This window comes from Aureobasidium subglaciale (genome assembly GCF_000721755.1).
Source record: "Aureobasidium subglaciale EXF-2481 unplaced genomic scaffold scaffold_27, whole genome shotgun sequence".
NCBI lineage: Eukaryota > Fungi > Ascomycota > Dothideomycetes > Dothideales > Saccotheciaceae > Aureobasidium > Aureobasidium subglaciale.
Genome location: NW_013566968.1, coordinates 236504 through 264148, shown reverse-complemented (window position 1 = coordinate 264148; position 27645 = coordinate 236504). Strand labels below are relative to the sequence as shown.

The 27645-nt window shown below is 50.6% G+C and overlaps 10 protein-coding genes across 10 annotated transcripts; 5 read left to right on the top strand and 5 right to left on the bottom strand.

Moving 5' to 3' along the window:
* Positions 1 to 1783: 1783 nt before the first annotated feature.
* Positions 1784 to 8261, bottom strand: AUEXF2481DRAFT_69609 (uncharacterized protein; the record flags this gene model as incomplete). The annotated part of the gene is made up of 2 exons (XM_013484726.1): positions 1784 to 8021; positions 8080 to 8261. The coding sequence occupies 2 exons, from the start codon at positions 8259 to 8261 to the stop codon at positions 1784 to 1786; spliced, it is 6420 nt and encodes a 2139-aa protein (XP_013340180.1).
* Positions 8262 to 9826: 1565 nt separating this feature from the next.
* On the bottom strand, positions 9827 to 10901 carry AUEXF2481DRAFT_43899 (uncharacterized protein). The gene is made up of 3 exons (XM_013484712.1): positions 10572 to 10901; positions 10504 to 10513; positions 9827 to 10450 (listed from the first exon to the last, which is right to left on the bottom strand). Exons 1-3 carry the CDS (start codon positions 10719 to 10721, stop codon positions 10269 to 10271), a joined length of 342 nt encoding a protein of 113 aa, XP_013340166.1. The 5' UTR covers positions 10722 to 10901; the 3' UTR covers positions 9827 to 10268.
* Positions 10902 to 11220: 319 nt separating this feature from the next.
* On the top strand, positions 11221 to 13827 carry AUEXF2481DRAFT_69666 (uncharacterized protein; the record flags this gene model as incomplete). The annotated part of the gene is made up of 3 exons (XM_013484733.1): positions 11221 to 11251; positions 11304 to 11613; positions 11664 to 13827. The coding sequence occupies 3 exons, from the start codon at positions 11221 to 11223 to the stop codon at positions 13825 to 13827; spliced, it is 2505 nt and encodes an 834-aa protein (XP_013340187.1).
* Positions 13828 to 13909: 82 nt separating this feature from the next.
* AUEXF2481DRAFT_32897 (uncharacterized protein) lies at positions 13910 to 15223 on the bottom strand (the record flags this gene model as incomplete). Its single annotated transcript, XM_013484690.1, has 3 exons — positions 13910 to 14902; positions 14959 to 15124; positions 15186 to 15223. The coding sequence occupies 3 exons, from the start codon at positions 15221 to 15223 to the stop codon at positions 13910 to 13912; spliced, it is 1197 nt and encodes a 398-aa protein (XP_013340144.1).
* A 1696-nt stretch (positions 15224 to 16919) lies between these two features.
* AUEXF2481DRAFT_69594 (uncharacterized protein) lies at positions 16920 to 18508 on the top strand (the record flags this gene model as incomplete). The annotated part of the gene is made up of 3 exons (XM_013484724.1): positions 16920 to 17147; positions 17203 to 17673; positions 17741 to 18508. 3 exons carry the CDS (start codon positions 16920 to 16922, stop codon positions 18506 to 18508), a joined length of 1467 nt encoding a protein of 488 aa, XP_013340178.1.
* Positions 18509 to 18703: 195 nt separating this feature from the next.
* Positions 18704 to 20116, top strand: AUEXF2481DRAFT_43896 (uncharacterized protein). The gene has a single exon (XM_013484711.1). The coding sequence runs from the start codon at positions 18912 to 18914 to the stop codon at positions 19977 to 19979; it is 1068 nt and encodes a 355-aa protein (XP_013340165.1). The 5' UTR covers positions 18704 to 18911; the 3' UTR covers positions 19980 to 20116.
* Positions 20117 to 20402: 286 nt separating this feature from the next.
* Positions 20403 to 21192, top strand: AUEXF2481DRAFT_55221 (uncharacterized protein; the record flags this gene model as incomplete). The annotated part of the gene is made up of 2 exons (XM_013484718.1): positions 20403 to 20632; positions 20697 to 21192. Coding segments are annotated over 2 exons (726 nt in total), but the record flags the coding sequence as incomplete, so codon positions are not given.
* On the bottom strand, positions 21135 to 22235 carry AUEXF2481DRAFT_461026 (uncharacterized protein). Its single transcript, XM_013484762.1, has one exon. The coding sequence runs from the start codon at positions 22092 to 22094 to the stop codon at positions 21291 to 21293; it is 804 nt and encodes a 267-aa protein (XP_013340216.1). The 5' UTR covers positions 22095 to 22235; the 3' UTR covers positions 21135 to 21290.
* A 182-nt stretch (positions 22236 to 22417) lies between these two features.
* Positions 22418 to 23468, bottom strand: AUEXF2481DRAFT_82981 (uncharacterized protein; the record flags this gene model as incomplete). Its single annotated transcript, XM_013484742.1, has 2 exons — positions 22932 to 23468; positions 22418 to 22881 (listed from the first exon to the last, which is right to left on the bottom strand). The coding sequence occupies exons 1-2, from the start codon at positions 23371 to 23373 to the stop codon at positions 22418 to 22420; spliced, it is 906 nt and encodes a 301-aa protein (XP_013340196.1). The 5' UTR covers positions 23374 to 23468.
* Positions 23469 to 23982: 514 nt separating this feature from the next.
* Positions 23983 to 26237, top strand: AUEXF2481DRAFT_43893 (uncharacterized protein). Its single transcript, XM_013484710.1, has 3 exons — positions 23983 to 24412; positions 24459 to 24726; positions 24776 to 26237. Exons 1-3 carry the CDS (start codon positions 24140 to 24142, stop codon positions 26158 to 26160), a joined length of 1926 nt encoding a protein of 641 aa, XP_013340164.1. The 5' UTR covers positions 23983 to 24139; the 3' UTR covers positions 26161 to 26237.
* The last annotated feature ends 1408 nt before the right edge of the window (positions 26238 to 27645 follow it).

Below are 27645 nucleotides of genomic sequence, written 5' to 3'. Positions count from 1 at the left end.
CCTTATAAGTTAATAATCTAATTAACCTTCTTCTTTATATTAGTATATAATAACTCTAAAAGCTCGCTAGAGAGCTTATCTTTACTAGGAGGTACGTATTTAAGCTCCTTAAAAAGCTCCCTCTATATATTATTACTAAACGAGTAGAAAGGTATACTAGTCTATAGCATTATAGCTAAGAATAGTCTATATAACTTCTAACGTCTTATTTCCTCGCGGACCTTATCTTCTATATTCCTATTACTATCTAGTACTTCTATCCTTAAGTCTCTAGTATACTTTAATAGAATTACCTAAAGGGTTAACCTTCTAGAAGTATTACCGTTAAGGCGTCTCCTATTTAGGTCCTTAATATAATTAAGGAACGATTAATATTATAGAAGGTAAGTAGACTTCCTCTTAACTAACCTCCTTACGTAGTACTTATCTACGTAATAGTAATAGCGAGTAGTCTCCTTTCTAGCGACTATAAAAGTAAGGAATTAGTCGTTTATATAGTCGGTTCCGCGAGGTATAATAATCGATAAGAGTATATTATCTCGAGCCGGAGCTACTACTTATACTATATAAAACACCCTTCTTTTAACTCTCGAAATACTATTCTCCTTTAGTAGTACTACTTAATCTATCGTCGAACTAGTTAATACTACGAATAAGGTACTTAAGAGGACGTTGCTCGCTAAGCTCGTACGGTTTATATCGGTAAAGTTACGCAAAAATGAGGTAAATAACCCCGGACGGTGACGGTTGTGACTTACGCGTGATTTACCGTAACCAAGGCACCCCTAGGCTGCGCCAGGCTGGTTGCCAACACATGAGGTGTTGCTGACGCCGATCATTGGCGTGAGCACGAAGCTTTTGCAGTAGCTTGCTTCATGTCATGCATGGTTTATGCAAGCACGCGCATCGCTATCTTCACGCGCCTCCACTACTCTCGTCCATCCTCCCCGTGTGCGAAACGCTGTCACACATGTAGCTGCCTCAAGGCACAATGTTTTCTTAAATTGAAGCGATGTCATCGAGATATTTCGTGTCAACGACTCCCTGCACCAGGCTTATCGATTCAAGATATTACTGTGCCTTTATACAGCTTGTTGTTGCCCTGCTCTATGATGTGCTCGGGGGTACCCTCAAACTTGCCTCTAAGCTCAGGATCCTAGGTAGCAATACCGACAGGGCATGGCATTTCCGCATCGTAATAAATCCTATGGCGATAAGGGAAGTAGTAGCGAAATCCCACTCCCCAGCACCAAGCAAACAAGCGATGGCGACATCACGACCGGTACGAAGTTGACAGAAAGAGTGTGACAGTATTCTGCACATGTGGAGCATAGAGCTGATCATGCCATTGCTGTGGCTTTGATGCATTAGTGCACAGAAGTCCGATAGACCTACGACGTTCAGCGACGACCACCGAGATATCGAGACATCGATGGTTCGTTAAGGCTCCCACAATCGAGATAAGAACTTTGCCTTTCTACAGCTCTTTGTTGCTCTACTTTTGTCATGGAGGGAGACGACAAGTTCGAATGTTATAACATTTTGGCATTGCGAGAATCACTATAAAAATCAATCGCTTACAAACATAAAATCAATAATAAAAGGCAACCTCTTATTCCATCCCAGCGTTAGATCGTTTCAACCTCTCCCCCCGTATCATACACATTCTCTCTAGCGCCTGCGCCTCTATACCGCGACGCTATGGGTATATTTTTGAAAGTAACATGAACGAATGTATGACCAGCTTTTTTGTTTACTTTTGTTTTCAGTCTTATTCACTGCTCTAGGAGGCAGCAGCAACGAGCTCTACGGGAGCATCCTTGGGCTTGTGAAGAAACTCGTAAGGAGGGCTCTTGACGATACCACCAGTGACGGGGAGTTGAGTTCCCATACCAGTGAGGAAGGAGTCGACGTCACGAGCGGCCATACGACCTTCGTTGATACCCCAAACGATCAGAGACTGACCGCGACGGCAATCGCCAGCGGCAAAGACACCAGGGAGGTTGGTGTTGTATTTGCCAGGAGGAGTTTTGACGTTCTTGCGAGCATCCTTCTCAATATCATCGCCGAGAACACGAGCCTCGGGGCCGAGGAAACCCATGGAGAGCATGACAATGTCAGCAGGGAAGAATTCTTCGCTGCCCTCGACCTGCTTCATGTCCCAACCACCGGAAGCGCTCTTGGTCCACTCGACACGCACAGTGTTGATGCCCTTGACCTTGCCGGTGCCGTCATCGACAAATTCCTTCGAAAGGATACAGTACTCACGAGGGTCCTTACCCATGTGGGTCTTCACCTCGGAGTGACCGTAGTCAACACGGTAGATGCGGGGCCACTGAGGCCAAGGGTTGTCACTAGCACGCTCAGTGGGAGGCTGAGGAAGCAGTTCGAAGTTGACAACAGACTTGGCGCCGTGACGGACGGAAGTACCGATACAGTCGTTACCAGTGTCACCACCACCAATGACAACAACGTGCTTGTCCTTGGCAGAGATATACTCGCCGTCAGAAAGACCGGAGTCAAGCAGAGACTTGGTGTTCTTGTGCAAGAACTGCATGGCGAAGTGAATGCCGTCGAGGTTACGTCCAGGAATGGGTAAGTCTCTAGCGACAGTGGCACCAGTAGCGAGGACGACAGCATCGTTTTCGGCTCTGAGCGACTCAAGAGTGACATCACCTTCACCAACTGACACGCCAGTCACGAAGTTGATGCCCTCGGCAGCCAGGAAATCAACACGGCGCTGAACGACGTTCTTGTCGAGCTTCATGTTGGGAATACCGTACATGAGAAGACCACCGATGCGATCAGCTCTCTCGTAAACGGTGACGCTATGGCCAGCCTTGTTGAGCTGGTCAGCAGCAGCCATACCAGCAGGACCGGAACCAACAATAGCGACGGTCTTGCCGCTGCGGACCTGGGGAGGAGAAGGAACCATCCAGCCCATCTCGAAACCACGGTCAATGATGGCGCACTCGATGGACTTGATGCCTACGGGGTCCTCGTTGATGCCAAGAACGCAAGCACCCTCGCAAGGAGCAGGACAAACGCGACCAGTGAACTCTGGGAAGTTGTTGGTCATGAGAAGCCTGTTCAAGGCGTCCTTCCACTGGCCTTGGAAGAGCAGCTCGTTCCATTTAGGGATGATGTTGGAGATAGGGCATCCAGTATCCGACTGACAGAAGGGTACACCACAATCCATGCAACGGGCAGCCTGGTACTTGAGCTCGTCCTCGTTCAGACGCTGAGACAACTCCTGCCAGTCGCGAGTTCTGGTCTTTGAGCTGCGGTACTTCTCAGAGCGACGCTGGTACTTCATAAACCCGCGAGTCTTGTCAAGGACAAGAGCCGAACGCTTCTTCTCAGCCTTTCCGTCTGTGACACTCTCCTCGATATCGAGAAGGTCATCCTTCTTCTTCTGGTGAGCCTCAGCCTCATGTTGCTTCTTCTGAGAGTCCTCGTGGAGAGAGCGCACAGCGTTGCCAGGCATGATGGGGAGAGGGTACTGGGCTCTCTTGGTCTCGGCAGCCTTCTTGGCCTCCTCTTCCATGACACGCTTGTAATCAGTGGGCAAGACCTTGACAAAGCGGTGCAGGGCACGCGAGAAGTCAAGAAGAACACGTGCAGCGAGCTCGGAGCCGGTGTAGTGGTGATGATCCTCAATGAGACCGCGGACGAAAGCGATCTCAGCAGGGTCCTCAAGAGGAGAAAGCTCAACCATCTCCTGGTTGACCTTGCCCTCAAAGTCGCGCTGCATATCAAGGACGTAAGCGATACCACCAGACATACCAGCAGCGAAGTTTCTACCAGTAGGTCCAAGAATGAGGACACGACCACCAGTCATGTACTCACAACCGTGATCACCGACACCCTCAACTACGGCAGTGGCACCGGAGTTTCTGACGGCGAAACGCTCAGCACCCATACCACGGAAGAAGGCTTGACCACTAGTAGCACCGTAGAGGCAGGTGTTACCAACAATGACGTTCTCTTCAGCCTTAAAGACTGCATTTCTGGGAGGGTAGACGATCAGACGACCACCAGACAGACCCTTACCGACATAATCGTTGCAGTCACCCTCGAGTTCAAGAGTGATACCAGGGGCAAGGAAGGCACCAAAGGACTGACCGGCAGAGCCACGGATGTTGGCGTGGATGGTATCAGTGGGCAGACCCTTCTCACCGTAGCGTTTACTAACCTGGTATGAGAGTGTAGCACCCAGAGCACGGTCTGTGTTGACGACGTCACACTCAATGCGGCAGGGGTGGCCCTTCTCAAGTGCCAACTCAGACTCAGAAATGAGCTTGTTGTCCAGACGGACGTGAAGCTTGTGATCCTGCTTGCGAACGTTGTAGGTGGCAACACCAGAGCGAAGAGTGTGGGCGGGTGTCAAGATCAAAGAAAGATCGATGTTCTCGGTCTTTGCGTTGCGAAGATCGTCGCGGACGCGAAGGACCTCAGTACGACCGACCATCTCGTTAATGGTGCGGAATCCAAGCTTGGCCATGATGGCACGAAGCTCGTTTGCAACGTAGTAGAAAAAGTTGATGACATGTTCGGGGGTACCCTTGAACTTGCTTCTAAGCTCGGGATCCTGGGTAGCAATACCGACAGGGCACGTGTTTAAATGGCATTTTCTCATCATGATACATCCCATGGCGATAAGGGGAGTAGTGGCAAAGCCCCACTCTTCAGCACCGAGCAAACAAGCGATGGCGACATCGCGACCGGTACGAAGTTGACCATCAGTCTGGACAATGACACGGCCACGAAGGTCGTTCAAGACCAGAGTCTGATGAGTCTCGGCAAGACCTAGCTCCCAGGGCAGACCAGCGTACTTGATACCAGTCCATCTGGAGGCACCGGTACCACCGTCGTGACCTGAGATCAGAATGTGGTCGGCTCTGGCCTTTGCGACACCCGAAGCGACAATGCCGACACCAGTCTCCGAAACAAGCTTGACCGAGACACGGGAGCGAGGGTTGGAGCACTTCAAATCATAGATGAGCTGCTTCAGATCCTCGATGGAGTAAATATCGTGGTGGGGAGGAGGAGAGATGAGACCGACACCTGGAGTGGAGTGGCGAGTGCGAGCGATAGGTCCAGACACCTTGTGTCCAGGAAGCTCACCACCTTCACCAGGCTTAGCACCTTGAGCCATCTTGATCTGAAGCTCATCGGCATCGGCAAGGTATGCGCTGGTGACACCGAAGCGACCGGAAGCAATCTGCTTGATGGCAGAGCGCATAGTGTCACCGTTGTCCATGCGCAGACTGCGCTCGGGATCTTCGCCACCCTCTCCAGTGTTGGACTTGCCGCCCAATCTGTTCATGGCAACAGCAAGGGTAGAGTGCGACTCCATTGAGATAGATCCATAGGACATGGCACCAGTCACGAATCTGCGGACAATCTCAGTCCATGGCTCGACCTGGTCGATGGGAACAGAAGCACGATCCTCAAAGTCGAAGTCGAGGAGACCACGGAGCGTACAGTTCTTGATCTGCTCGTATTCAGATCTGGAGTAAGCCTCATAGGACTTGTCGTTCTTGGTACGGACAGCATCCTGGATGTTGGCGATGGAGGTGGGGTCGTTGACGTGGGGCTCACCACCGTCGCGCCAATGGTACTCACCAGTCTCAGCAAGACCAGGAATCTCCAGAATGTTACGGCTTGGGTAGCCCTTCTCGTGAAGAGCGAATGCATCCTGAGCAATGAGCTCGAAGGTCATACCCTTGATACGGGTAGCAGTACCAGTAAAGCAGCGGTCGACAACAGAATCGTCGATACCAAGAGCCTCGAAGATCTGAGCTCCCTTGTAACTCTGGAGAGTGGAAATACCCATCTTGGACATGACCTTCAGAATACCACCATCCAGAGAGTGCTTGTAGTTGTCAATGAGCTGCTCAGGGCTGAGCTTCTTTCTGATCAGACCCTCACGAGCCATCTTCATGATACATTCGATAGCCAGGTAGGGGCAAATACCATCGGCACCATAACCGACGAGGACACACATGTGATGGACCTCGCGAGCTTCGGCAGTCTCGACAACCAAGGCGACCTGAGAACGCCACTTGTTGCGAACAAGATGGTGGTGGACCATACCAGTAGCAAGAACGGCAGAGACTGCGACACGGTCGGCCGAGGTGGCGCGGTCAGACAGAACGATGATTTTGTCGTTCTTCTCGATAGCTTCAGCGGCCTGGTCGCAGATGCGGTCAAGGGCGTCAAGGTAACCTTGGATACCCTCCTTCTTGGGGAAGGTGATGTCGACGGTGTGAACATTCCAGTCGCGGTGGAGCTGCGAGATCTGGCTCAAGGCGTTGAACTCCTCGATTGAGAGAAGGGGGGAAGGCAGCAAAAGACGGTGGCATTGGGAAGGGCTCATCTCAAGCAAATTGCCCTGGGGACCAACGTAGGCTTCGAGCGACATGACCACCGCTTCTCTAATAGGATCGATGGGAGGGTTGGTGACCTGGGCGAAAAGCTGTCTGAAGTACTCATAGAGCAGACGAGGCTGCTGTGCAAGACATGCCAACGGGGCATCGTTACCCATGGATCCAAGGGCTTCCTTGGAGTCGGCGGCCATAGGACCGAGCAACAGGCTGACCTGCTCGAGAGAATAGCCGAAGGCCTTGAGTCGCGGATCTTCCTGGACTCTGGTCTCGGACAGTGTGAAGCCAAGGTCGGCACCCTTTTCGCTAAGCTTGTCGTAAATGGCGGGCATAGTGATAAGCTGGCTACTGATCCAGCTCTGGAAATCCTTGCGCTTTGAGACAGTCTGCTTCAACTCAGCATCGTCGACGATGCGACCAGCAACAGTGTCAACCAGAAGCATTTTTCCGGGCTGGAGGCGACCCTTCTGCACAACCTTTTCGGGCTCAATAGCGATAGTGCCGACTTCGGAAGCGCAAACAATGCGGTCATCGTCAGTAATGTAGTATCTGCAAGGACGAAGACCGTTTCTGTCGAGATTGGCGCCACAGTATCTGCCGTCAGCAAATGTGAAAAGAGCAGGGCCATCCCAGGGCTCCATCATACAGGCTGCCCACTCGTAGAAAGCCTGCTTTGCGGGGTCCATAGCGCGGTTACCCTGCCATGCCTCGGGCACCATCAGCATTACTGCCTCGGGGAGAGACAAGACACCGTTGATAGTAAGGAGTTCGAGAACGTTGTCGAATGCGGCGGAGTCGGAACCGCCATCTTCAATGATGGGCAGAAGCATCTCCAGCTCGTCGCCAAACAAGTCGGACTTCATCAAGCCCTCTCTTGCGCGCATCCAGTTCTTGTTACCACGAAGAGTATTGATCTCTCCGTTGTGAGCTGCCCATCTCAGGGGCTGTGCTCTGTCCCACGAGGGGAATGTGTTTGTGGAGAAACGAGAATGGACCAGGGCGAAATGACCCTCGTAATCGACGTTGACCAGATCGAAGTAGTACTCGTAGACCTGGACAGGAGAAAGTTGACCCTTGTAGACAATGTTCTTGTTGCTCAAGGAACAGAGATAGAACCAGTTGTGCAGGCCGATGACGTGAGTGACACGCTTGCGCAGCACGTAAAGCTGGCGCTCGAAGTAGGGTTCGTCAAATTCGGACTCGAAGGACTCCTTGGGTGCTTTGGCATCACCGTATGCGGACTTCAAGACGACAAAGGGCTGTAGGATAATGGGTTCTCTAGAGGCAGCTGCGGGACCGAGCAACGAAGAGTCGCGAGGCACCTCACGCCATCCCAAGACTCGCAAGTCAAGGCTGTCTGCCACCTCCTCGAATGTGTCCAATGTCTCTTTCAGCACCTCGGTATCAGGCTTGAAGAAAATGTTACCGGCGGCGTACTGTCCTTGCTTGGGCAATGTGTAACCTTGCTCTTTTCCAAACTCCTTTACGAAAAACTTGTGGGGGATGGATGTCATGACACCTGCACCATCACCATCGCGTGCATCTGAACCAACAGCACCACGATGTGTCATGTTACAGAGTAGGTTTTTTGCATCGCTGACGATCTTGTGACTGGCGACACCCTTGATGTGGCTGTTCGAGAGTTAGACCGTACCCTTCCTCCTTGATCGTACATTGAGGGTCAACTTACGCAGCAAAGCCGACACCACAGGCATCCTTCTCAAGCTCAGGGTCGTAGAGACCCTGCTTCACTGGAAGTGCACCAGCCCATGACTTGTTCTCTGGCGTGTTCTCATACGGGTAGATGTTTACAGGTTCATCTTCCTCGATGATGGTGTTCTCAACTGGGTCTTCGAAAGACACTCGACCCATGCTTTCGGCCTGGAGCCGAGTACGATAGATTTTAGGGGTATAAAGGAGTGGCGGGAACCTCTGGTGTTGTGAGAGATCGAACTCGTCTATAAGAGTCTATGATTAGTCCGATGCCTCTAATTGATATGGCGAGAGATAGACGTGGCAAGGGGAGTAAATGTGGCAAGGAGAAAGAGTTGAAGCTCGGTCAAAAGAGTCGATAAAAAGAGAGTATGTTTCAGATGATGCGGACACAAGGCGATCGCCCGTCTAATCACGTCTCCGCTGCACGGAGTATGCTAACTGGAGAACGGTATTGCGGGGAGGCAAAAGAAAGTGGTGCAGGTATTGATAAGGCGAGGAGCTTCGACGAATGAGGGGCCAGGGTTTTGCACGCCTGCGATGCGAGCTGCAGCCGAGAGAAAGCTTACCTGCACTGAAGTCAAGATCGCTCTGATGGTCTGCGTGCAGAGCGTAGTTCAGGCGTATGCGTGGTAAAGACGAGACGAAGAGGGTGAGGGAACGGCCACGCTTTTGTAAATTGGCCGTAAAGGTGGGGATCCAACTAGCGTAGTCTGGCAAGCAAAGGTAATAACCAATGCTTCCGCTCTATACGGAGGCAACCGCCGCATATATATCACAGGATGTATGATAGAGAGTAGTACTCTACAATGGCCGGTGCAGAGACTTATGTCTAGTCGGACATGCTCCTCATTGTGAGCCCAAGCATTCGACTTACTCTTGCCAGACAACATTTTGGTCGCGATGCCATCTCAACAAGATCTCTAGTCAGGAGAAAACACAGCTACCTCGGCCAAGGCTCTTACTTTGCTTCGATCGCCTCTCCTTGCTCAGCCTGGATCAAAGTCTGATCCATCCTCTCCGACAGCAGATGATTCATCGTCACCAGACAGTATGAGACTCAGGTTCACTCAGATTACGGCGAACGACACAAAGAATTTCCCCAGACCCTTGAGCTGCCATTGTGTAGCTTGCGCTGGTGGCTGGTCAGCAAACACCCTCATTGGATAGTCGACTTGGGTCGTGCATTCCCCGGCCGATTGCCGTACTGCTGACCGGCAGGCCATCTGCTTTAGCCAGGAGCTGATTGGCTCGACCGGACGTTAGGGTGCGGCCGGAGTCACAGCGACATGTCAGAGATTCTTACCTTGGCCCTTATCGCCGTCTCAAATCACACGTCGGTCGCTGCCATGTGCATGTCAAAAGCTGGGGATCTTGTTAGAGACGCAATCGTTCAGACGAGACCATCAGTTACATGCAAGTTTTTGTCGCTTCGACTCAGTTTGATCTGATGGTCCTGCTTTTGCCGTGTCGAGTCCCCAACAATTGATAGGAGAAAGGACAGACTTCGGTGATTTCAGGAAGGAAGTGCTATCGGCGGGAGCAGTCGGAGACGAATGGAAATGTCCCCGCCTGCCCACTGGTGCATATATGGCTTGCCTAGCCCTGGATGGATTGGCAGAGGCGGAACGACAGACACCAGTCACAGCGAGACATTCGCCGATACCGGAAGACCTCTTAGGCAAATATGCCCCATTCGATCAAAGTTCCTATCAAATAGGCGAACCTCGGTGAGTGCAATCAGGCACAGGCTATCTCGTACAAGGGTATGCTCCATAGTGCCGAGGAAAAGTATTGCCAAAGACTCCCACAACTCCCTCAATTTTCATGTCACACACTCGTTACTGCTGGACTTCAGTCCGCTACATGCATTGATCTGGTCTGGGCCGTATGAATAGCTGGGGTAATGGTTTGTTTATTCTTTTCCGATGGTATCACTGCTCATAAAGGTTCGTTTCGTCGATGATGATCTGGTATGCCTGCGCCATGCGCCGAGACTCCTTGACTGCTGAAAAGCAAGTCATGTATTCATCCTCCTGCCCGAGACGCCTTGCACAGTTGCGCAATACCCAATGCCGACTGTACCGGTAATGATCGTGGAAAGGTAAGACGAGAACTTTTTGCACAGCGCCTATGGCGGCAGCTGGGGTGTCGCTTGAGGCGTATCTACTGCTTCATCTCCTCAGGGTCTTCGAAGTCGTCGTCTTCATCCTCGTCCTCGTCGTCGTCGAGACCTTCGGCAGCCTTGGCGAAGTCAATGGTCTTGCCACGGGTGCGTCTACCACCGGACAGAATGTTGCTCTCGTCAATCTCCTCCATGTTGTCTTCCTCGCCCTCCTCCTGTTCCTCTGTTGCTTGTTAGTTCGATAGCGCGTAAAGATTTGGCAATAATGGTCCTTACCAGGGGCGGCCTGCGCAAACTTGTTAGCATAATGTCATTCGCGAGATGCACAATTGATCTGGACTGACCTGTTCCTCTTCCTCGGAAGAGCTGTCGTCATCCATGTCCATGTCTTCGACGGCCTTGCCCTTGCCCTTGCTGCTAGGGGCCTGCTGGTGTTCGGGGTCGCTGACGATGGGGGCACCGGCCTGGGCAGTGTTCTTGATTTCGTCGCTCATGATTGCGTTTGTTTTGATAGGTGTATTCGGAATGATGATGGTGATGATGTGAAAGCGAGTTGCGGATTGCGAAAGATCGTGAGTCGAAAGTTGATGATAAACACAGCTCACATGTTTGCGCAAGCCGTTGCCGCGGTCTAGAGCTCGGTCACAGTTGGTGTATAGAATATTCTAGAGAACGTCATCATGGGTTTGTATGCCAGTGATCAAGCAACTTGAGGCGGAGAGATGGAATCCGCAGACGGGTCATGGAGTACCATGGTACCCTTCTACAACAATCAACATGCTCTTATAGATATACCACAGGTATCAAGATACATGTCCGAGTACAGTAGCAAATCCTACATAAGTGTCAACAGGGGCGGCTTTCATCGATCAAGACTGACGTTCTATAACAACTACTCAATCAAGTCTCGCGTCGCGTCTTCGTGATTCACATTTGGCGCGTCGCTCACTTTGTGATAATCATCTCCTGATAGACTCATCTAAACATATCAAGATGGCTTCAAAACCTCGAGCTAGACCGGCTCGTAAGTCATGTCGATGTTTTGATGACTGAGAAATGCTTACACATCTTGACAGACGCCCCTGGACCAACTTATCTGGCATACACACCAAATGGCAACAATTTGGTTACGGTCGGACTGAACAATGTCATTCGCGTTTTCACTACTGGATCTGATGCTGAGCCCGTGAACATTGATGTGGTTCAGGATTCCCACACTGCTGTTGCGGCTACCAATGACTTCTTCTTGACTGGTTCAGAGGATGGTAGTGTGTGCAAATACTCCTTGTTCAGTCATTCCTTGGAGGAAGTCCTCATCCGGAGCACGCTGCCCATCAGGGACATCTCTATCTCGCCTGACGGTCTATGGGCTGCAGTGGCATCAGAGTAAGCCTTTCGTCAATCGCGTAGACTGTAGTGTACTGACTTGACAACAGTGAATTGGTGGTGAAGATTGTAAACACATACGACATGACGCGTGTTATGTATCTCCGAGATCAAACAAGGCCTGTCAAGCACGTCTCGTTCGATCACAGTGGCTCTACGCTGGCTGTTTCCTGCTCCGATGGAATTGTATACGTTTATTCTCTGAGCTCGGAAGAACCAAAACTTGTCAAGCGACTCGACGGCCTGATCAAGATTATGGAGACAGATTCTCAAGCAAGCTCAAAGGTTACCTGGCACCCTGACGGAAAAGCGCTTTGCGCTCCCACCCCAACTAAAGCTGTACAAGTCGTCTCAAGGAGTGATTGGTCAAACCAACGAACTTTCAAACCAGCTGGGCGCGGCGACATCACTGCTGTCTCCTGGTCACCCAATGGAGCACTACTTGCGACGGCTAGTGAGGACCTCAATATCACACTGTGGGACGTGAAGACACAGCAGCCTGTAATCGCATTTGACAGCGATCGTGAACCCGTCCTGGCTCTTGCCTGGCATCCTACCGAGAACATTCTTTCTTACACCACCAACGATGGAGAGCTATACATGCATTCTGGAGTCGTTCCGCAAGAATACGCATCACTACTCCAGAAGACACTAGTCCCCGCGCCTTTCTTGAACGAAGATGTCCCTGAAGGTGCTCCGAGGACTCTTGTGAATGGTGGCGCTAGACCCGGTGCTCAGCGCAGAGCAGGAACGCCCGATTCGCTAGACGATATTCTTGGTGACGATGGGCTTTCTGAAAATGGAGATCCTTTCATTGTCGACGATGATGGTGCAGGCTATGTTGAGCAACTCAACGGTAACGGAAAGCGACCAGGAGCACAAGTCGCATATCCGCCATCGAAGAGACCACAGCAGTATGGCAGCGCCAGATGGCAACCACGCCTGCACGATCCCTTCCAACCTGGTAGCACCCCTTGGAGAGGCAATCGCCGCTACATGTGCCTGAACTTGACTGGCTTCATCTGGACCGTCGACCAGGATACCCATCACACAGTGACCGTCGAATTCTACGACCGTGCCGCACACCGCGACTTTCACTTTACAGATCCCTTCCTCTACGATAAGGCATGTCTTGGTGAGCATGGTGCAGCCTTCTCGTGTCCATCATCAGATCAACATCCCAGTCTAGTATATTTCCGTCCCCACGAAACATGGACATCGAGAACAGACTGGCGGACACAGCTACCCGCAGGAGAAGAGGTCACATCTCTGAGTTTGAGCACAAGTTTCGTTGTCGTCACGACCTCAAAGGGCTATGTCAGAGTCTACACACTTTACGGCTTGCCATTCAGAGTGTACAGACAGAAGAGTACTCCAGCTGTCGCCTGTGCATCTTGGCGCGACTACGTACTCACGATCGGCAACGGTTCGATAGGCGGTGATGGCACAGCTAAGCTCGTATACACGATTGAGAATGTGAAGCGTGATGAAGTCTGCCAGTCAGAAGATATCATTCCTCTCCCAGAGCGATCGGAACTACAATCTGTCTTCTGGTCAGACAGAGGGGATCCTTGTATCTACGACTCGGAAGGCGTCCTGCTGGTATGTCTACACTGGCGTACGCCTGGACAAGCCAAATGGGTGCCTCTACTCGACACCAGCCAGCTTGACCGTCTGGCCTCGGGAAGAAAGGAGGAAGCATACTGGCCAGTTGCGGTAGCAATGGACAAGTTCCACTGCATCATCCTCAAGGGAGGAGAGAAGTATCCCTACTTCCCTCGCCCGCTACTCTCCGACTTTGACTTCAAGGTTCCCGTCACAGCTCGTGATGGAGAAAACCAAGACGAGAATGAGGAGAGTGATACACAAAAGTTGGAAGAGCAGTACGTGCGCAACTCGGTATTGCTGAGCCTTCAAGATGACTTGGTCAATAATACGAATGCTACACATGCACAAAAGACGGAAGCTGCACAACGTGAGCTTGATGTCGATAAGGTGCTGCTGCAACTGCTGGCGGCAGAGTGCAGAGAAGGCGAAGAGAGAGGTATGAGGGCTCTAGAGATGGTCAGCTTGATGAGAGACCGATCGGGCAAGATGCTCGAGGCTGCTGTGAAGATCGCAGCAAGATTCGAGCGCGATGTTTTGGGTGAAAAGATATCGGCACTGGCGGAAAGAAGATTGGTTGGATTGGCAGACGAGGAAGAGGAACTCTGAACGAGTATGCAAAGTGTCAGATAGGAGCCTGGGTTTCTGACTGTACAAGAATGAAATTTCTCTATATCATGCAACTTTACGTTTACTCATCGTCAGAGTCCATCAGTTCGGCCAGCTCTGCTTCCTCCTCTGCTGTGAGCATGCTTTCCTTCTTGGCTTCGGGCTCTTTCTCGACTTCAACGCCCTGTTGCTGACGTTCGTATTCTTCCTGGGCTTTCTTCATGTCTGCAGGGTCGAGGGTCCAGACTCTGAGCGTGCCGTCGATGCTAACACTGACGACACGACTAGCTCTGCTGCCCTGTGCAGGAGGCATCAAGGCGAGACCAGTGACTTCGTTAAAGTGACCACTAAACACGCAGGCCAGCTCTCCTGAGGCAGAGCTCCAAACACGAACCTCCTCATCGCGGCATGCAGTAATGACCCATCCAGCTTGCTGATCAATGACAATGTCTCGCACAAAGTCAGGGTGAGGCAGTGTAGTGTCGGTGGCCCAGTCACGCGAGCGAACCAGTCTCTGAGCAGTCTTGTCTGATGAGGCTGTCCAGAGATCTGCGTCGGCGTCTGCGTCCTCGACATCCACGACAAGAGAGTCCTCAAAGCGCAGACGGTTGACAGAAGTCTCGTGGGGCCGCAGTGGTGTCGTCAGAGGCTCACTTACGCTGTCGAGAGTAATCCTCCAGCAGCGAATGTCACGCACGGTATCGGCGCTGAAGAGACAGAGCTCATCATCTGTAGTTGCCGCAGGGTCAAGTGCGAGATCGAGAACGGCGCGGGCGTGGCCCTTGAGGGTGTGAATCTTTCTGCCTGTCTCGACGTTCCAGACTACAATGGTGGAATCTGCCGAGCCTGAGAGGAGGACAGGGGTCCCAGAGATGTGTGTTGCGAGAACGCATTTGACAAAGTCGGAGTGGCCGGTGAAGCGATGAAGGGGTCTGCGCGTCTTGAGGTTCCAGGAGTGGATCGTCTTGTCCCAGCATGCGGCGAAGAGGATGGGCTCAGCTGATGGCGAGCGCAGGATGGTGAGAGATGTCAAAGGAGCAGCGGCGCCTGTGTAGACGGTCGACGTGTCGCCAGTCTGGTGAGAGCATTAGTACACCACAAGTTCATTGGGTGAAGCAGCCTCTCTCGTACCTCTAGAACCACGCGCCTCGCGGTACCAGCAGCTTCGGCGATGTAGACAGCATCAGGATCCTGCTCATCGGCATGAACAGCGAGGACCTTTGAGGTCAGGGCGACGGGATTTCCATTCTTGTTGTCGGCTTTGGCCTGTCTGCGCTTTTGTTCGGCGACCGAGTCCCTTGTCACAGAGTCTCAGCAGGCGTCTCCCTCGTGTGTATCGGGTCTGGGCTGTCGCTCACGAGGTCTGGAAAAAGTTGTCGGCGTCTGATTGTAACATTTTGGCTGACGATGTGTGTTCTGCTAGCTGTTTCGGCGGTCGATTGTTTTCAACGTGGACCCTCCTCGCTACCTTGCGGAGCTTTGACTGTACCCACGAGAGACCAAAGATAATGCTTCCCTCACTGCATCCTGCGGCTGAAGTCAATCCTTCTGAACCATCCCCTTACATCAACTCTATTGTCCTTATGCTTGGTCATCGTTGTTGAAGGTTTTTACTCACGATTCATGAACCCATCGTGCTTGCGATAAACAGACAGGGTTGTACCTCTTTCCCCGGCTTGTGCACCTTCCTTTCCCCAGCTGGTTCGCCGGGCACACACCCTCGCCCTTGGCCGTCCGAGCTGAAAGCCCTCACCTCATGCCACTCTCGCTATATTTACTAGAATGGTTGAAACCATTTGATGATTGATCGCCACACACCATCGGCTTACGACAACTGCTGGAATCCACTCTCACCGTGTTCCACCATGCCACTTGCTAATTCTTCGGTGCTTTCCACGTGCTTATTCCGTCTCGGCTGCACAAATTCTCGTGGCTAGCCAATCGCTCGGAAATTTTGCATGCGCCTCGAATCCTACGACCGCTTCTAGTTTCATCCACAACGCCTCAGAAAACTTCTTAGCCGGGCTTCGCTTCCCTATTCTTGCCTAGATGCGCCTTACTTACTCGTATATGGGTCAACCATTTTCTAACGTACGTAAATACGTAAATACGTAAACCTGCACTCTCGTAGAGCCGTATCCACTCGGCTGAATGGTCTACAGTTGATCGGTCTGCCTTCCTGTCGGCACTGAGACCTCAGGCCTTAGGGCCAATTCGGCTCACTTGCGCTTAATATATTACAATATAAGGACCCTAGCTGTGTCTGCAAAGCCCGAGGTCCAGATGTCTATATCGCTTGTGGATATTTGACTTCAGAATACTGCTTTGTGGCTTCAAGCAATCTCAAAGTCTAACAGCGAACTTGTTTCGCCGTGGACGACTCATAGGCCTGCACCTTCCGTGTACTATATGCACGAAGCAGATCTCTCGCTCGGCATGCTGAGGCGAAACTCCTGAGACTCGCCCACGACCAACAAGCCTCGCCGTGGAGGGATGCCTTTTGCCGGAAGATATTCTGTCGAAATACGTGCATCATTTGACCTATTTCCACGGACTACCCAAAGCAGTCTTCGAATAAAAGCAAAATCCGTTAAACGAAAAAGCTCGAACCTCGTTCACCTCCGGTCGCTGGTGTAAGTTCAACGTCCGGCAGACGGTCCACACCCCCATCCGCACACTGCCCAGCCCTTAGGGTGATCAAGGTTCGCATACATATTGCACGGGCCGCCAGCGACCCTTCTATCGTTTTACAATGACTTAAGAGCATTCGCGCCCCGCCAAGGTAGATCCGGTTTGTTGTCGATTGTTTAAAGGTGGCGGATCTCCCTTTCCGACCGACTTTTCTCGAGGCTTGATAAACCATGTTCGTTGCTGAAGTGCGTCCTGGAAGCAACGATACCATGGATCACACCATTGCATCCAGCTCGTCGGCCAGTGTCATGCCCGAGACTGCCACCAAGCCTGGTCTTGCTTCTGGAACAAAGGAAGTTCGCAGCTTTGATGGTATTGATGATGACGCCGACCTCGATTACCATGGCCATCTGCGCAATGCACAGAACGACACTGGATTCACGCGTGTTGACGCGCGTGAGATGAAGCGTATGGGCAAGAAGCAAGAATTGAGGAGAAACTTCCGTACTATGTCGACTATCGCTTTCACCATCATCCTTCAGGGCACCTGGGAGGTTCTTCTTACCGCTACCACTTCGGGAATGGTCAACGGCGGTCTTGCAGGTCTCGTATGGTCTTACATCTGGACATTCTTCGGTTTCACCTTTGTCGTCTTCTCGCTGGCCGAGATGGCATCCATGTGCCCAACCGTACGTGCATCTACCCCAGTCAATTGCGTTGTGTTCTTCTTACTGACTGCTACAGGCTGGCGGTCAATATCACTGGATTTCCGAATTCGCTCCTCCATCGCAACAGAAGATTCTGAGTTTCCTCGGTGGTTGGATGTCAACCCTCTCTTGGCAAGCCGGTACAGCCTCTGGACCATATCTCGTCGGTACCTTGATCCAGTCTTTGATCTATGAAAAGGACCCCAACTACGGCTACGCAAACTGGCAAGGTACCTTGTTGGTCATTGCTATCACTCTCGTCGTATGGGTCACAAACATCTGGGGATCCAGAGCCATGCCTGTTTTCCAGAACCTCATGATGATTGTCCACGTCTTTGGTTTCTTGGTCATCATTGTCATGATTTGGGTCCTCGCTCCCAGAAACAAAGCATCGGATGTCTTCGGAACTTTCACCAACTCTGGTGGCTGGAGCTCCATGGGTCTCTCCTTGATGGTTGGTCAAGTTTCGGCCGTATATGCCTGTATCTGTTCCGATGCAGCTGCCCACGTCTCTGAAGGCAAGTCTTCTTGAAGTTTGAGAATTGCGTTGTATGATGACTAACTTAATAACAGAGGTCAAGGATGCTGGAAGAAACGTCCCAAGAGCAATGATCTGGTCTTACTTCTTGAACGGCGCCCTGGGTCTTGTCTTCTTGATCACATACATGTTCAGCGTTGTCGACCTTTCTGGTGCCATTGATGATGCCAGCAATGGTTCCGGCTACCCATACATGTATGTCTTCACCAACGCCTTTAGTATGCCCGCTTTCAACACCCTCTCGGCAATCGTTATCATCCTGATTTACGCTGGCACTCTCTCCTACAACTTGTCGACCTCTCGCCAGACTTGGTCCTTCGCTCGTGATCAAGGTTTACCCTTCAGCAACTGGATCGCCAAGGTCGACCCCAAACTCGAGATTCCTATCAACTCAGTCACTGTCACTTGCATGTTCACCATCTTGCTCTCGCTCATCAACATTGGCTCTGACGCCGCCTTCAACGCCATCGTCTCTCTCAACCTGACCTCTCTGATGATCACCTACGTCGTCAGTATTGGCTGTGTTCTGTACCGCCGCATTACTCAACCCGAATCTTTGCCCAAGTGCAGATGGTCTCTTGGACGCTGGGGTGTTCCTATCAACACGTTCGCCGTCTTGTACTCGAGCTTTGTGTTCTTCTGGATGTTCTGGCCTCAGACCACTTCCAAGGCTGCCGCCGACTTTAACTGGTCGGTGCTCATGTTCATGGTTGTCTTTGTGGTCGCTGTTGTCGACTGGGTCTTCAGAGGAAGAAAGGTCTACACTGGTCCTGTCACCCTGACTGAGGGCTACAAGGGCGAGTAAGAAGAATAGTAACCTTGATTGGAAAGGATGATGATCTGTTTGTTTTGTCTCTCTATATACACAACTAATTGCAAGAACGAAACGCTTCACGGCCATTATCAAATATCTGCTTCTCCATTGCGACAATGTTTGTAGCAAGAGTGTTTACACTTTGGTCGCTCCTTCCCCGCTCTGGTCACCGAGGTCATCCGTTATACCCGCTCTATCCGCATACATGTCTAGTAAGCCTTGTCCAGTCGTCGCAGCATGGATTCATTCCACACATATTCAGTTCTTCCATTGCGATCTCTGCGCCCATCAAGAGATACATATGCCTTGACATCAATCGCTCAATGATCATTGAGTCTTTCCTGACAGGATCGATACACGACGTCAGGCTTCACATCAACAACCACACTCTATCATGACTTCAAAAATCCTCCGAGCAGCAGCATGTCACGTCTCTCCCGTCTTCCTCTCTGCCTCAAAGACGACCCAAAAAGCAATCACACTCATCTCACAAGCAAGCGCCAACAAAGCGAATCTAGTAGTCTTTCCAGAAACCTACATTTCCGCCTTTCCAATCTGGAGTGCCATACGAGCACCCACCGAAAACCATGACCTCTTCAAGCGTATGGTTCAAGAATCCATCTATGCCGATGGCCCAGAAATCGAAACTCTACGAGCAACAGCTCAAAAACACAAGATCATGATTAGCATCGGCATATCAGAAAAAGCTCGCTGGAGCAGTGCAACACTTTGGAACTCCAACTTACTCATCGGAAATAATGGAGAAATACTAAACCACCACCGTAAACTCCAACCCACTTTTTTCGAAAAACTGACCTGGAGTGCTGGAGATGGAAACGGCCTAAAAGTCTCAAATACAGAATACGGCAAAATTGGAAACTTGATATGTGGAGAGAATACGAATCCATTGGCGAGATATGCATTAATGGCTCAGGGCGAGCAAATCCATATTTCCACTTGGCCTGCGGCATGGCCGACTAGAGCGTTACGACCAGATGTTGTGGCGCAAAAGGGAAAGAATTATGATAATCTGGCTGCTAATAGGACGAGGGCTGCTGCTCATTGCTTTGAAGCCAAATGTTTTGGTATCATTAATGCTGCGTTTTTGGATGATGCAGCTATTGATATTGTAGCGAAGGGAGAGAGTGATGAAGTTGGTGTCAGACAGACATTGCAGCTATCTCAGAGGGCGGCTACGATGTTTTTGGACCCTACTGGAATGTTGAAGGTTGGGTTTACTGTTGACGAGGCGGGTAAGCAGTCGGAGACGGAGTATTTGCAGGATAGAGAGGATATTTTGTATGCTGATTTGGATGTGGAAGAGTGCGTGGAGGGAAAACAATATCACGATGTTGTTGGAGGATATCAGAGACTTGACATCTTTGATCTAAGGGTCGATCGGAGCAGAAGGGAGCCAGCGAATTTTGTGGATGGAGCACGAGATGAAAAGGTCGAGTTTTGAGTAAGCAGACTCTGCGAGATGAGAAATAATGGAATAGGCTCAAGAATGTGGCAGTATTACCTCAGCCGATTGCAAGCTACAAGTCAAGTAAGCGACCATCTCTTGGTATTGTGCACTAATCGATTTTGTATGTACATTGTCTGCCCAGAAATGAGTGCGTATGAGAGAGGAAAAAGCATAAACTGCCATGGCAGTTGCGAAACGGGCTTTGAATCCTTTCGCTCAACTCCGCCATGGCATGCATGACAAGTCGAAAACAACAAAAGGCAGCAGGCATCCCTTCGAAGGATGATCATAATCTCTTGTGACAGCAATTCACCTAGTTCAAACATGCAAGATTCTTCTATTATCATTTATGGGTGGGTTTTGGCAGCACACTGATGGCTTTACCATGATAGATGTGTTTACTAACTACGTCATAGGTATATCCCATCTCTTGTCTTGTCAATTATTGCTATAGTCCTATTCGCTATAGGGCTCGCAGGACATGTATTTCTCCTTTCCAAGTACCGAACGTGGTACTTTGTGCCTGTTGCCGTAGGTACGGCGATGGAGATTATCGGCTACATCTTTCGTATTATGTCGCATGTCGATGATCCTTATGCTGTACCATATTTCGTGGCCCAGGTACTTATACCATTTCCAATATTGTGGTCTGAGACATCACTGATCAGTCACATAGTACTTCTGCATTGTCGTTGCACCAGTGTTTTTCAGCGCCTCCATCTACACCATCGCTTCAGTCTTGATAGACTTCTACGGCCGCGAATATTCACCCCTACCTCCAAAACTTGTCCTCTGGGGCTTCGTGGGATGCGATGTTCTCGCTACAGCTCTGCAAGTCGCTGGTGCTGCTTTAGTTGGAACTGCATACTCTGGCCGCAATGGAGATCCTTCGACGTACAACAATATCCTACTCGCTGGTCTGGCATTCCAGGTCTTTTCATTTGCACTCTTCTTGGTCGTCTTTGCCTGGATTTTGGTCAAGGCAAGGGCTAGTCCGCAGAAGGTTGGAGTCGGGTTCTTGGCCAGTGTCGGTGTGGCGGCTTTGGCTGTCTATCTCAGGACATGCTTCAGATTGGCCGAGACAGCGGAGGGGTTGCTACAGAAGCTTTCTTCGCATGAAGTATACTTTGGGTGTTTGGAGTTCGCGCCTATGGTTGTGGCTGTCGTTCTGCTCTTGTATGGACACCCGGGAAGATGGTTGAGCAGCGCATCGATGGTCAAGAAGGTCAATTCGCCCACGATGTCGAAGTGCTAGATAAGGAGAAGATGTCTGAGGAGGTGCGGCAAGGGATTTCAAGTGCGGAATCAGATCGCGTAAGTAATGGTCAAACCATTCCAATCTTTCCCACCAGTCCCTGGCGAGAGATGTTGGTAAAAGATGACTTCCCAGTCCTGCCTTCCTTTCCTAGCTTTGTTGATCTCGTCCAGTATGGCCTGCTCAACGTCTTCCCATCCACTCCTATTAAATGCGAAATGCCACTTGAAGACCTCCAGCCCATCCAATGTGCCCAGAAGCTCACAAATAGCCTTGAGTAGCAATGCATTCTCCTTCTCCTTGCGTCCGGCCTTGGTGTTGGGATCCATGGCTGGCGGACAATGTATGAACCATAAAAACTCCACATTCCTTATAGTATGCAACCTGTGCGGTGGCAGTAGCTGAGGCAACCTTATCATGACATCCGGTATGCGCGTTTTGATCTTCATTGCACGTAACAGCATGGGCAGCACTTCGGTGTATGTCTGCTTGCAAGACGCCAGCAAGCCTGTCTCCCAACCGGTCAAGTCGCCATCGTCAAGAGGAAGGCCGACGACAGCAGCATTTCTGCTTTCAAAAGCTTGTTTCCAGTAGTCGAGTGGAACAGCCCGGCCAGGTCCGACGACAAGAGTCCAGATATGAAGACGAAGCTCGACAGGAAGCGAGAGAAGAGGACTCTGCGGTTGGGGTCGAGCGATATAGGGTGCGGCGGGAAGACCGGGCGGTGTCAAGGGGCGTCGTAAAGCGAAGGATGGGCCTGGTACGCTGTATGGTTTCTTGGATGTGAGCTGCTTCAATGGCGACGGTGCATCGTTGGACTGTCGCAGACCGAGGAGGGACAATAAGGAAGACATTTACGTTGGTCGCGGCAAGGAGAGAGTAGGGCGAAGCAACCTTCAGCTGCGTCTTATAGCTTTTACACATCCATCACGCCTTCACTACCTACCTGGGGCGCAGGATGCGGCCTGATGTGAGACGACGGTGCACAAGGCACTCGACGTAACGATCAACAAGTTGCAAATCACCCTGCCCACTGCGGCCAATGCGCAAGTCTTGGCATCCACCTCACTCAAACTCGGTGCACCACGACCAGTCATCGTTTTCGTCAACACAACACTTCTGATCGATGTCGCACGCAGAAGACATACACCACTGTACGAGAGTCTACATCCTGAGTCTACTCCATCTTGGTTATCTTTCCGTCATCCCCGACAGCATATCCTTCTTCCATAAGCCAGGATGCAGCGCCGACCAAGGCATGAGAGTCAGCATTGTTCGCCGCCTGCTCCTTGTTCTTCTTTGCGAGCTTCTTGACGTTCTTCCAACCATAGCCACCAAAGCCACCATAGTCCTCCGCGTTCTTGCCAGCAGTAGTATGGAAAAATTCGTGGTACATAACTTTGTCCCACAGCTGAATGAGGTCAATCGGCGTGTAGAGAGCCTTGGTGATGAGTTTGTCTGCACCTGCAGCCGCAAGATTTCCTTTGATCGACGTCAGATCTGTTATCGTCTTATATTTCTTATTCGCCGCGTAGGTGAGGAACCAGTCGCAGAGCTGAATAACGTTGTATCTTCTGTATGGAAGTGTCCAGGCAAATGCAGCGCCACACCCGTCGGTCATGCCGACCGCTTCTTCCAAAACTAGCATCGTCAGCATTGACGGTAGGTCGCGGCGATAGCCTTTGACTTACCCTCGTCAAACAATACTCCAAACTTTGCTTCTGGATCCTTTGAGAAGCGCTTGTATCGATCTGTATTGCAAAAGATGACCACATCGTTTCTGAACAAGTCTACCTTGTACCGGTCGCGCGCGATGTCTTTCTTCTCTTCGAATTGGAAGATACCGAAATCCTGGTTACCATTCACGGTACTCCTTTCAATTCTCTCGAGGACAATTCTCCTTGCCTCATCGCCTTCGGCATCGAATATGTTTCTCAGCAGTCGCTCCGTATCGGCGTCATGTGGATCTGCTTGAGCTCGAACCAAGGCAGCGTTGGCTCGAACCCACGCACCATCCACCATTTCCTGTACAAGATCGTAGTGTTTTGCACAACTCTCTCGATCAATGGTATAGGACTGAACAGTTGCCAGAAACAAGGTGGCAGCGGCCACCGGCATTAGAGAGAACTTCATAGGCGCTAAGTGGGAAGGTGAATATACGAAAGAACACTCGAAGCAGAGGCGGAAAGGAGATGAATGAACATGAAGGGAAAGAGACTGATGATTGCGAGGTAAGATAGATATATCCGACCCATCACATCTAGAGGAACAACCCAGGCTCCGATTACTTACTTGATAGTGGCAGGCCTCGTGAGTGACCTGCTGAGAGGAATCGCCTCTCGACTCATGTGAAGGATTCGAAGATTTTGGTGTGTTTCAGCTAACTCCATGTTGGTGTGGGTCCGAAGTTGGTTGGCGTTGCTGCCAAGGTGAGGCCACCTACCAAGAGACGTCCTTCTTATAGTAGTCCTACTTCAAGTACGACCAACAACTGTACGTGCCTTAACAAAATCAACGGCACTGCACCTAGTGACTCATTCTATGGGTCGCAGTAGAACATTTCTGCGAAGGATGTAGGATTTACAAGGATGTACCCCCTCCTACTCAGGTGATGGATACATCGAGAGTCATGGCAAGGATGCCTTGATTTAAATCTCCAAACAGCGACTTGTGACCGAGAAGGATGAAGGATCAAGAGCACAGCCCTCTGCAACTCCAGCTCATAAGCCTCCATTGGCAAGAAAAACAAGAAGGGCCTGATTTTGTGTCAATATAACGAAGCAAAAGGCAAGCAGAATTTCGATATATCTTCGAGACCCGCAGTGCTACTGCTTTCTCCTAGTCCACCTCATCCCCGTCACCTTTTCGACTCTTATTCTCTATAAGTTTGTGCTTCGAGATGAAGAACCTCGTTCTGCTTGCAGCGAGCATCGCTCAATTGGCTCACGCTTTTGATGCACAACTGCCTGCCCACACTCCATCACCCAGCTTCACAGTATCCTCGATCAACAAGCAAAGAGCAACAATCACCGGAAGAGCTATTAACCCGACCGGTTCTGGTCAGATCGGCGTGACTCCTGTGACCGATGATCTTGGAGATACTGGAGTGTATCATCTGAGTGACCTCGGACCTGATCATCCGGTTCTTACCATCTCTGGTAACGAATATCACGTGAGTCGAATCAAGCCCATCTCTGAGACTTTGCTAACAGCAGCAGTATATCGAAGGACACACCGACTTCTTGACAGTGGAGACTAAGACAGAAGGCTCAAAGACCAAAACATCAACAGTGCAAGCTTTGGTCGCAACTGCTACAGCTGATGGCTCTGACTGGAAGAATGGAGATATAACTATCACCTTCCCTGAGAGCTTTGCAAACACGCTCAAAGACAAGGCTGGGGATGCCATCTCAAAGTGTGGTATTTCTCGCAGGAACACCAAACGGTCTTTCCGCCGTCGATCTTCGATTGCCAGGAGACAGTCTGGTAAGTTGACATTGCCATCCTTCAGTCACATGTACTTACATAAGAGAAGGCTCCTCGTGTCTCATTGATGAGGCCATTGACTTATCAGCCGATGATGAACTTTTTGAACCAGAGATTCCAGAGACTGGAGAGTCGTCCAACTTCTGGCAAGATGAGACATTCTTCGAGGATATAGGTATTGAGCTAGCACAAGATGCACCTGCCGAGATGGTCTCGGCTATTGCTGCCATCGAGTCGGAAGCTCAGAAGAAGAAAGCCATGGTTATCTATGCTTCTTTCTTAGCAGCACTCGAGACCTCCGGTGCTATCGCTATCGTCAACATTCCTGCTAATGGTATTGGTCAACCGAGTGAAGAGTCTGGCGATGATGACGATACGAAGCAGTGCGATCCATCAAAGGCAGCCGATATTGACTCATGGCCTTGCACGCATGAAAAGTGCAAGGGTGATGATGACGACAAATGCACCGAAGGAGATGACAAAGGATGTGCATGCGTCCCAGTCATAGATGGCCCTGATCACATCGAGGAATCTGATCAGGAGTGGTGGGACGAGAGAGAGCAGATCCTGATTGCAATCGCCGCTCTCACTGTTTCAGACTCATCCCCTGCGAAATGCTTTGCCAACAGCGATGGTCCTGACTTCTACGGCACCGAACAAGCAAGCCCAGCTACTTGGTGCGTCTGCACAGCTACCGACCCATATAAGGTTGGCGTGTACTCGACCATTGCCAGTCAGACAGCTCCCTGCTCTTACAGCGCCCTGCCCACTGAGACAATCACAATCGATCACGGACCCACAATTACCACCGCTCCCACCGAATGCAGAACAGAAACCGCCACCGGAAAGAACGGCGGTCCTTACTGTACTTGCAACGACAACAAGCAACACGGCATGTCTGTCTGGTCATTCTACGGCACAGCAACAACCGGATGTCTCGAGCCCACCGAGACTCCCAGCCCTCCTGCAGAGCCAACACCAACTTGCAACGTCGACAAGCCATACAAGATGAGCAAGCACAATCTGGAAGCCTATGCCGATCAATTCTGCGATGATCATGCTGGCGAAGGACTAAGAACCGTGCCATTGAACCCCTACTCCAATGCTGTCCAAGACACCGGAAACGACGGCTTGGACGGCGCAAAGCTAACACTCTTCGCCTACGTCGACAAAGAGTGCCTGGACAAGACCGGCATCAAGATTGACAAAGACCAATGCACCAGTGCCATCAAGAAGATTGGCGAAGTCTGTGACGAGGGGAGCGATGACACTATCGGTGGTGCCGTGTCCATAGACTGTCAGTGGTATAACATTACGGCTGTGCCGGGCTGTATGGGAAGTACAGAGAGCTTCGAGAATCCGGGAAGTTGCGATGTGGGCAATCTGCCAGGCGGGTACAGTTCATGGCCTTTGGGAGATGTCAAAGCACCATAAGTAATCTGAGTATGATCATCTCATCGATAGAAACTTCTGCTCGAATTTTGTGGCGCACCTCAGGTTACTTTGAACATGGCCACATTTACGACAATGTCTAATTTGAAGAGAGCTGCTGTTGTGTTGTAATTTTGAGTCCTCGAAGCCTTGCACACCTTGCATAGCTTACATAGTTATGCCATGTCAGAGCACAAGATGTGGGTGATGATGTCATGAGCGAGCGACTGATACAATTGTCGCGACATGCTCGACATCCGAGACACCTCCCTTTGCGCCAATGTCGTACTCAAAAACCAGCTATACTCGCGTTGATATGCCTCGAAATTCGGCAATCGCGTTGACATGACTGCTAATCACACCGGACAATCTCAGTACTATCGACGCGCCGCGGGCTCCCGCACTGCCTTTTACACAAGCACGCTTCCGCAAATCTACACAAGATTGCCCTTCATACACGCATACACAACTTTATAGCGACACCTGCGCAGAGTGGCTGGTAGAGAAACGGTCCCGACGGAGAACATTAATCTGTTCAATAAAGAGATGGATTTGTACGGACCAGACCTGCAGAGGTCTGGAAGAGAAGACTATGTACGAGTAAGACCTGAGATCGATTAAACCAACCATCCAATCTGAAGGTGGAAAGCACCGATTATATAGTAGAGGGTCAGATAGAAGCTTCCGTTTGCTACTAGCTACGCAACAAAGAAGCAATATTTTAGTAGCCTCCCCATTTGCCCCGTCATCCTTATCTGCCTACAGGAAAACATGGAAGATGCAGAGAAGTGTACACGATGGCCGTTTGTTGTCTTTCACTCTTACAATTCAAAACAAGATGCGAATAGATAGTTTGTTGCTTTGCCAAACTATATGAGGAACTCTTGTAACGCCGTGAAACCATTGTCTGTAAACAACATATACCCAACACTTCCATATTGATTGAAGCAGAACAACCCGTATCCCCGGCTCCAATGCTCTTTATAATTCCATTCTAGAAGGCGGTGTCCAAGTAGAAGTGACCGTGACTGTAGAATTACAAGAAAACGGTCCTGTGAGGATAGAGGTGTCTGAAAAGGTTGAAGAAGACGAACTCGAACTCCGAGATGAGGAAAGGCTAGATGAAGAAGATGATGATAAGGATGATAGACTCGAGCTCACACTTGAGCTCGAAGAGGATGAAAATGACGAAGAACTGCTAGACAGAAGGGAAGCAGTAATTGACGCCTGTCCTGCAGAAAATGAAATCGAAGACGAAACGCTCGAAATTGAAGACGATGAGCTTGATGACAGACTCGATGAGGATGAGGACGACAGACTCGAAGATACAGATGAGCTAGAAGAGCTTGGAAAGGATGAGAAGCTCGAAAAAGTTGCTGAGGCCTGACTCGCAGACACCGCCTGAGCTACGGACGCCGAGGACGACCCTAGAGAAGAGCTAAAACTCGAAGATAGAGAGCTAGAAGATGAGCTAGATGCGGAAGAGCT

Coding starts and splice junctions, on each gene's coding strand:
- AUEXF2481DRAFT_43899 (XM_013484712.1), bottom strand. CDS start 10,721: ATGAGCGACGAAATCAAGAACACTGCCCAGGCCGGTGCCCCCATCGTC.
- AUEXF2481DRAFT_43896 (XM_013484711.1), top strand. CDS start 18,912: ATGACTTCAAAAATCCTCCGAGCAGCAGCATGTCACGTCTCTCCCGTC.
- AUEXF2481DRAFT_461026 (XM_013484762.1), bottom strand. CDS start 22,094: ATGTCTTCCTTATTGTCCCTCCTCGGTCTGCGACAGTCCAACGATGCA.
- AUEXF2481DRAFT_43893 (XM_013484710.1), top strand. CDS start 24,140: ATGAAGAACCTCGTTCTGCTTGCAGCGAGCATCGCTCAATTGGCTCAC. Junction 24,413..24,458: donor TCTCTGGTAACGAATATCAC/GTGAGTCGAATC, acceptor TAACAGCAGCAG/TATATCGAAGGACACACCGA. Junction 24,727..24,775: donor GATTGCCAGGAGACAGTCTG/GTAAGTTGACAT, acceptor ACATAAGAGAAG/GCTCCTCGTGTCTCATTGAT.